Here is an 8,847-nt window from a genome sequence, read left to right as displayed (position 1 = left end):
TACATAGGTGATTATAATACAAAAGGGAAAAAACAACTAGTATCTGAGTATTGCATTCCGGATAGAGTTCCAGGTATACGGTAAAGGTTTTTTTCATGGCTGGCCGGTACAGGATCTAGGAACTGAACCCATCACCTTGGTGTTATAAGGCTATGGTAAAGCTTTAAGAGACCTATTTCTTAAGCTGAGCAACTGACCCACCTCAGGGCAATGAGTGCTTTCTCTCCTTCTCCACAGCCTTAGTATTTTTTGCCAAAAGGCCCAGATTTGAGTAAAGGGGAATGCCGTGAGCGCAGGATCCGTACATAAGGACTGCAGTCTGTTGAATTTTGGCAGGTGGGCGTTCGGGGAAGTAAGTTTCGAAGGAATGGTTTCTTCCCCGGGGGTTGCTGGTTTGGCTGCTGGTTTTCCTGGTTAGCCCCAAGACGCTTTTTGGCAGAAGAAGCCTGGCCTTGGAGTTTTAGGACAGTATGATATTGCTCAGCAATGCATGCTGCCTTCTTCCGAAGGTCCAGTTTCACTAGCATCATGTTATTCTGCAGCTCAGCCAGGGTCTGGTCCTAAGGAAGATGATAAAGTTATAGGAAACATGTTTCTGGTATATTAGAGGAACTAAAGAACAAGGTAATACGTGCCTTCCATTACTAGTTACTAACAACAGTTTCTTCAAAGAATAACTCTTTAAGGTCAGAGCTTATAATTAAATAGGGGTATTTTCTTTGAGAGCCAAACATAAGCAGTACTGAATAAGCGGATATTTTCTAACACATATGGTAGTATGAACTTGAATAAGTTTAACTTCCAAGAGCCTCTGTCCCTAGGTATCAAATTAAATGCCATATTCAGTTTAAGGTGTACATTTTTCTTTAACATCTTTTTTTTTTTTTTTTTTTTTTTTAAAGATGTCTGGTAAGGGGATCTTAACGCTTGACTTGGTGTTGTCAGCACCACGCTCACCCAGTGAGCTAACTGGCCATCCCTATATGGGATCCGAACCCGTGGCCTTGGTGTTATCAGCACCACACTCTCCCGAGTGAGCCACTGGTCAGCCCTTCTTTAACATTTTAACATCTCTGGAATCAGGATGCATCTTATTGATGAGAAATGTCACAGCTTAAATGTCTTTTTCTTAGTAGAACATAAAATAATGGTTTCTTATAATCAGTGGCATCTTAGATGAAATATGATATTATCTACCTCTGGGGTTGTTAGGACAGAGAAAATGCCTACAAATTACTTAGCATAGGGCTTGGTAATTAGCAAATGCTTAACAAAGAATATTTATTTATTTTTTTGGTGGTTCTCTGGTATGGGGATCTGAACCCTTGACTGTGGTGTTATAACATTGCTCTAACCAATTTAGCTAACCAGCCAGACCAAAGAATAGTTATTTCTATTTTGCAAGGAAAAGCAGCTCTCCCCACTCTAAGTTCAACATAAAAATCTTTACCTTTCTCTCTTATCTCTCATTCCCCTTCTCAAATATACACAGGAGTGGGCTGGTAGGAAATTAGGGGGTACAAAGGCTGCCCTAACCTGTTTGATTAAGATGTCATCACAAGTGGTCAAGGCTTGACGAAGTTTTCCTGCCCCAGTGCTGTGGCAACAGGCTCTTTCTGCTGACTGGAGAGACTCACCGAGTTTCTGAAGCTCTGTCCGTAGCAGCCTTATATTCTGAAAAAGGAGGAGTAGGAATCAGATTGTGGCTAAAATCAACCAGGATAATGATCTGGAGGAATGATCAGGTAGCGCATTTGAAGAAAAGTAAAATTAGGAAGGCTAGTCAGCTAAATGAAGTAGTAGTCTCCAGGACTGCACAAAAAATATCTTGTCCTCACATGAACCAGTGACAAAGCGTGCTGGATGTTGGAAATTGCCTGAGGAAAGAGCTTTGGAACAGAAAGATAATTACCTTCTGGCCCTCCTCTAACTTCTTGTCCACATCAATGGTGAAGGGCTTGGCTGAGGGTGGTGGTTCTAACATTTTCTGATACTTCTGCAGCTCTGAGGGAAGGAAACAGGAAACAAATATGTGGGTTTTCTAGGTTTGGACTTACCTCTTTAAGTGAGTTAGTAGCCTGCAGGGCTGGCTGGGTGGCTCAGTTGGTTAGAGCACAGTGTTATAACACCAAAATCAAGGGTTCAGATCCCCATACCGGCCAGCCGCCAAAACAAAACCCAGAAGCTTGCAACAAATATAAAAAGTGAGGCCATGTGCATCCTAGAGTGAAAGGTCAGGGGGCAAGTAGCTTGAACAGAGGAAATTATGTTCGAGTCAGAGGCCTGGGTTTATTTTTATTTTTTATTGAGATACAGATCCTTTATTCAGAGATACTCTTCCTTTGCAATTCTGAGTCTGTAATTTTATTTTTTTAGTTTTATTTTTTAAAAAGATGACCGGTAAGAGGGTCTTAACCCCTGACTTGGTGTTGTCAGCACCATGCTCTCCCAAGTGAGCTAACTGGTCATCCCTATATAGGGATCCGAACCCATGGCCTTGGTGTTATCAGCACCACACTCTACCAAGTGAGCCATGGGCCAGACCTGAGTCTGTAATTTTAAATAAGACCAGGCCTATATCTCATTGAGCATCATATTTCATTTAAATATTTAAATAGTGAAGAAGGAAGAGAGAATGATGTAGAATTTATGCATTCAAAATATGTAAAGTTTATGTTTTTGGATTATGTGAAAAATACCATGAGCAAATGAGTGCTATCCTCAGGGGTTCCAGGAAAGGAACTGGAGGCTGAGGAAGGGCATATATGTGCTCCTCTTCCGCTACTTTATCCACAGCCCCAACATCCTTCCCCTCCCCCAAGGCCTGGGTTTATATCACTCTTCCTTGAACCACTGTTATGCTTCCTCCCTTCTCTCCTTCCTCACCTTCAGTGGTAGAGCTGAGCTCTGCTTTGCACTGTTGTAGTTCAGCTTTGACCTCTTGGAGCTGCTGGGTGGAGGCAGAAGCTGCCAACCTTGATGACCGCCTTAGGGACAATTGAGACCCTGATTGTTGATGGGCCACTGGCTGCTTTTTGGCTTCCTGCAAGAGAGCTTCTAGTTCTTCAATCTTTTCATCCCGCTCCTAAGAGGGAAGTAGAAAGCAAAATTCTGTCCAGAGTCAGACAAATACTGCAGGAGCAGATAATTGAACAAATGAACAAAACTCTTCCTAATACTTAGGCTTTGAAAGCCTATTAGCACTTATTCCATTTCCTGGCCAACTAAACCCCTAAACAATTCACCAAATATAGATTAAAGCACTAAGGGGAATAGAGAAAAGTGAGTTATATATTACTGCCCTTACCAGAGTTTATAAAATCTGTTTACTTCAGGCAAGCTAGTGATAGAAATCTCAGCAGCTAGTTAGGGTTTGGTTCAGGTCAACTCACCTGAATCTCTTCTTGGTAAAAAGTTGTCAGTGACTCCTTAAGGATCTTTAGTTTCTCTTCATACATTTCCTCCAGTAGTTCCTTTTGAGTGTCCAAATGCTCACTGTCAGAAAGCGGAGAAAAGAGAAGTGAAGATTCTGAGGAGTGAACTTGGAGGAGATATCTTGAGGCACAACTCCATCCCAATCCCTACTTCCCTCCCTATGTCCCAGGTGACAGAGCAAGAGGGGTCACTCAACCAGTACCTGCACCACTGTTCCCGTTGTTGCATCTGCTCTACCATCTCATTACAAATTTCATCACGGAGCTGCATCTCTAGCTGTAACTTTTCCTGTCTTTCTTTCAAAAGCAGTGCTTTCATGGCTTCTACCACCTGTAAGAGCTCCTAAGAGGGACACATGTTAGAGGTCATCAGATGCCCATGCTCCACACAAGCACAAGGCCACCTGGAAAGCAGCACGGAAAATGTGTAATCATTAAAATGCTGCACCAGGGCTGAGCCCGTGGCGCACTTGGGAGAGTGCGGCGCTGGGAGCGCAGCGACGCTCCCGCCATGGGTTCGGATCCCATATAGGAATGGCTGGTGCACTCACTGGCTGAGTGCCGGTCACGAAAACGACAAAAAAGAAAAAAAAAAAATGCTGCACCATATCTTTCTTATATTCTCACCTCCTTGCCATACATGGAGATATCAGCTTCATTTTCAACGTCATCATCAAGGCCTGGGTCTGCCTTAGCCCCTTTCTCTAAGGCAGGAGATGCCCGAAGACTGTGTTCCTTGATGAATGAATGCAGGGATGGGAATCCCAGTTGCACAGGTGGAGCATGGACAAGCTAGAGGTGGAAAAAGTCTTAACTTACTCCATAACTAGCTACTAGTCCCTAGTAGCTTTCTTAAACTTACCACCCAAAGTGAGCACAACCATCACACCTACAGCTTCTCACCTGGCTGGCAATGGCTGAGAACTTAGCCACATGAAGAGTCTCATCATAGGTAGATGCACAGGGATTCACATTGACAATCATGCAGGAACGGCCTCGGCCTGTAAAGAAGCCTTGGAAGACTCGAGTCAACTTGCTGTCACGGAAGGGAACCAGATTCTGCTTTGACCTGACAGAGAATCAGAGATAGTAGAGCTGTGAACAGAACTCCAGACCTTTGGGTATCCCAGCACTGTTCCCAGTGGTGATCAGAAAGTCTCAGCAAACAGCAGAGCCAGGCCATCCAAGCCCACAGCTTACAGTCAAAAAAGCTCACCGGTTCTGCTGGTTTTGGCGCAGGGCAGCAATACAGCGGCCCAGGGTGTGCAGCGAAGTATTAATGTTTCCTGCTTCCTTTAGCCGTTCACCACTCTTCTGATCTTTGCAGCGCTCTGAGCCAGCCAGATCACAGAGTGACAGCCTAGAATAATGAATAGGATCTTACATAAGGACCTCCTATGTTATGAGACTTCCAGCCCTTCTATAGTTCTGAAGACGGGAGGGCCCACCAAGAATCTCTGTACCTGGGAAGGAAAACAACTAATTCCACTGAGGACCTCCTCCCTGCTTCCCCAAATACCATTTATGGCCAAGAAGCCCAAATTTCTAAATGGAAAAACTTACTCACTGATCTTGGGGACTATATCCCCTTCCCCCTGAAGGTGCAGGATCCGGATTGAGAAGATGCTGTGACTAGAAGTTAAGAAACAGAAAAAAGTCACTGCATATCTTTCATGACCAGGTAGAGGACTGTTTCCCAGAGCACACTGAAGGATTTATTCTTACAACCCACTCACCTGCGGCTGGAGTTCTGGTTCTGGTGAGTGCTGGCAAAGCTCTGGTTCTTACGACCCACTTTCAGGAGTTTCCAGGCTTCCTCAGCATCTTGAACGTGAATCCAGTTGAGATCTGAGGCCAAAGGAAAGAAGGGCATGAGAGAGGAACACCTGACTCTTTTCCCAGTTTTTCCCCAAGTCTCCTTCAGGCTTCTTGCTAGCCTCCCCTACATTCCCATACCTTTCACATAGGGATTGCCATTTTGATCTTCACACAGTCGCAGAGTTTGCCTCTTGCGCTGCTGGCTAGGTGGTTCCAACAAGTCGTAAAGCAGTTCATTGTAGATCTCAAAGAAGGAGATCCAGATGGAGAAGCGAATGTCTGTTGGAACACTTACTGGGGCAGTATCTGGTTGTGCCCATCGGTGACTCATTTCTGGGGAAGAAGCCAATGTATAGGGCATCAATCCTAGAGCATTCCATCTTCCCCTTTGGCTTGGAGGGGCCTCAGAAGGTGGGACTTGGCTACAACCACTGGTCTGCCCACCTGGCAGCCACTGGGAACAGGGAGTGGGCTCCTACAGTTATTTGGCACAGAGTCCAGTTATGGTACATACCATCCAGTTGACTAATGCTGGTAAGCTGACTGTTGGAAGAGAGCCCAGCAATACCACTGTCAAAGCTGGTGCTGGTACCCATCCGATTTTCAATGTAGACACTCTTTTTCAAGGAGGTGGACAGCTCCTCCTAGAAGGACACGGGAGAAGGTAAGTACAAAACTTTCCTGAGATTTGTACCACCTGCCCTTGCCTCCATGGATACCAACACTTCACCTCTTGTAGGCCTCCATTTAGTAGGGACAGCTTCTTCATTTCCTCTTGTCGGATCTGCTTGCTGTCCAGCCAGATTACCTCATTGGAGAGCAAGGGCTTCAGATCAGGTGTTGGATGAAGTTGGCCTTGCAGGCTATTGAAGATCAGAGCTAGGGACCGGGGCAGGATCCCTCCATCCTTAATGGTACCTGGAGGTATATGAAAGATGGACAACTGAGGCAAATATCTTTCCCCCCCTAACTCAGAGCACCAAAAGGTAAAGACAATACCATTACAGGCCAATCAGCAATCTTTGAAGCCTTATTACTCACCTTGAATTGTGTGGGTTTTCCCTGAGTTGGTGACTCCATATGTATAGATGAGCCAGTTCTGCCCTTTGAGTACATCCTTTACCATCTCCTTCACGGTCAGGTTGAAGAAAGATGCCTGTCCCACTTCTGGCCCAAAGATCTAGAGACAGACCCAGTTTCTCAAAGTCCCATCCTTCATCTTCCACTTGCCTCCTATGCAGAGCCAGCAGACGTATCCCTTTCTGGGTGGTTGCCTCTGGAGACCACTCAAGCAGCTTCTCTCCACAGTGCTGCCAGCTGTTCCCTAAGCACTGAGGACTCAACCATTTTCTGCTAGTCCATTTTTCATCCAAATCAACAAAAATGAACTCATGTTTCTCTTCATATCGCACAAATCTTTTGCCTTTTACAAATCAACAAATATCTAAGGAATGCTATGCACTAAGCCTGATGCTGCACACACAATGGGGCAATATGATGTTCACAAGCATGGGCTTTGGGTATGGATGGATTATATCCAAGTCCTAACTCTATCACTAATTAGCTAGGTGGTTTTAGCAATATTATCTTCAATATTTCCTTGTCAGGAAAAGAGGCAATAAAGAAAATAATAACAGAATTGTTGGGAATTAATGCACATAAACTACTTGACACATTGAGTAGCACTTAACTAGAGCCCCCCAAATTGTAGATGTGTCAAGTAGAGAAGCTTTCCTTTTAAAGAGGGAATAAAGTTGCCGTTACATGTTGGTCTCTTGTTCACAGACCAGTACTTCCATACCTGGGAAAAAGTGAACCTGTGGGTGGCTTGGCCAATTCCTCGCTCGTTGTTCTTCAGGGCAAAGGAGTCCTTGGGTGCTTGTAAAACAAGGGTCTCCACATTCTCAATACGGACACAACCCTGAGAAGAGAGAAAATACAGTTGTCACAGAAGGGAACATTCCCGGGCACTTCTTTTGTAATTCATTGTTCTACCTTAAATCCTCCCTGCTCAGATACTCACCTGATCCTCCTGTCGTTCCAACTCTGAAGGTAACAAGGGCCTGACCCTCAGGTATACTTTCACCTTCTCTGTATTGTCCTCGGATGCAACCTGTGGCAGAATCGCAGCCCGGAACCACAGATTAATCTCAGCAGCTACCACTGAGCAAATAGGCAAACATAGCACCGTTCCTAGGAATCATGCTAACACCGCTCCATTCCACCTCAAGTATTTCTGTGCAGCTACTCATTGGTTCCACAATCGTTCCAACACACATGAATTTTTTTACTACTTTGTTACCCTTCCCTGTCTCATCATTATCCTACAAACTTGGCTTGCTACAATGGTGCTCTGAGTTAGAATTGGTTGGTATGTAAATCAGCATGTGATACTACAGCAAAGCACAGCAGTTAAGCATCTGGGAGACAGACTTTAAAGAGCACCTGAATTTGAGTTCCATTTCTACCATTTAGTAACTATGAGACCTTGAATAAGTTCTTTAAATTCTTTTTGCCTTGATTTCCTTATCTGTAGAAGGGGGTTAATAATAGCACTCATCTCATTCATTCAAAAGATATTTAGAGAGGGCTTACTATAGCCAGGAACTCTAGGAGGCTCTGGTGGCCCACAGTGAGAGATAACATCAAAAACCCTGTTCTCATGGAACTTTACAAGTTTCTAAGAGGAACTCTTATTCCAATAGAAGGGAATAAGAGAGGACAAAATCTGATAATGTATATTACTGTTTAGCATAGGGCCTAATACAGTGGTTCTCAACCAGGACCATTTCACACACAAGAGACATTTAGCAATGTCTGGAGACATTTTTTTGGTTGTCACAAGTGAGAAGGTACTACTGAGAAGAGGCCAGGAATGCTGCTAAACATCTTAATATGCACAGGGCACCCCCTACAACATAGAATTATCTGGCCTAAATGCCGATAATGCTGCAGCTGAGAAGCTCTGGCCTAGCAGAAAGAAAGTCTCAATAAATGGAAGGCATAGTCGATATTATTAATACCAGAATGCACATTCCACCTACTTAATACCAGCATGAATGACCTTGTGCAATTTATTTAACACTACTGGGCTTTATGATGAAGGAGAGATAACTATTATCCTTCCCTCAGAGATAAACTGAGAGCATTCACTTGAGGGTATTTCACCAATGCAATGCAAATAATAGTTCTCATGGACACACAACTCTACATTTTTTCTTGATATGTCCTTAATTTTGACTTGATCTCTCAGACCTTCAGGATTGCAGGTCTTTAACCTCATTACTACCCTCTATCACTTTCTGCTCCCAAGCCACTCCCCACCTCCTTTACCTGATGCTTGTCCTCCAGGGAAGTGGAGATGACAGAGCAGTCTGATAACAAGTCCCTGCGTATTACAGACCCCAACTCTGCAGCTGTGGACTCAAACATGGGGGAGACTACGACGTCCTCATCAGATAGCAAGCCCGCTGGCGGAGAAAGGATTCCTTGCGACATGACAGCAGGGGCAGCAGATGTCTAAAAAGAGACAAGAAGGGGTAGGGAGAACTTTAAGTGACAGAAGGGGCTATGAATTCTAGGTAAGAAGCAATTC

General features: G+C 44.4%; 1 protein-coding gene across 1 annotated transcript; it reads right to left on the bottom strand.

Annotated features, from left to right (window-relative positions):
* Positions 1 to 13: 13 nt before the first annotated feature.
* KIF20A (kinesin family member 20A) lies at positions 14 to 8,750 on the bottom strand. Its single transcript, XM_063087434.1, has 18 exons — positions 8,586 to 8,750; positions 7,276 to 7,365; positions 7,054 to 7,173; positions 6,294 to 6,432; positions 5,983 to 6,170; positions 5,767 to 5,896; positions 5,391 to 5,585; positions 5,171 to 5,282; positions 4,998 to 5,066; positions 4,651 to 4,794; positions 4,338 to 4,503; positions 4,062 to 4,226; positions 3,638 to 3,777; positions 3,393 to 3,495; positions 2,887 to 3,085; positions 1,913 to 2,004; positions 1,537 to 1,674; positions 14 to 560 (listed from the first exon to the last, which is right to left on the bottom strand). Exons 1-18 carry the CDS (start codon positions 8,748 to 8,750, stop codon positions 240 to 242), a joined length of 2,676 nt encoding a protein of 891 aa, XP_062943504.1. The 3' UTR covers positions 14 to 239.
* Between the last annotated feature and the right edge of the window lie 97 nt (positions 8,751 to 8,847).

This window comes from Cynocephalus volans, chromosome 2, assembly GCF_027409185.1.
Source record: "Cynocephalus volans isolate mCynVol1 chromosome 2, mCynVol1.pri, whole genome shotgun sequence".
Lineage (NCBI taxonomy): Eukaryota > Metazoa > Chordata > Mammalia > Dermoptera > Cynocephalidae > Cynocephalus > Cynocephalus volans.
Note: the sequence above shows the minus strand (reverse complement) of the source record. Positions and strands in the feature narration are given on the sequence as shown.

Excerpts from the sequence above, each read along its gene's own strand:
- KIF20A (XM_063087434.1), bottom strand. The coding sequence starts at position 8,750 with ATGTCGCAAGGAATCCTTTCTCCGCCAGCGGGCTTGCTATCTGATGAG. Across the intron at positions 4,504-4,650 it reads CGCCAAAACCAGCAGAACCG|GTCAAAGCAGAATCTGGTTC; the intron begins GTGAGCTTTTTT and ends ATTCTCTGTCAG. Across the intron at positions 3,496-3,637 it reads CAACGGGAACAGTGGTGCAG|TGAGCATTTGGACACTCAAA; the intron begins GTACTGGTTGAG and ends GCTTTCTGACAG.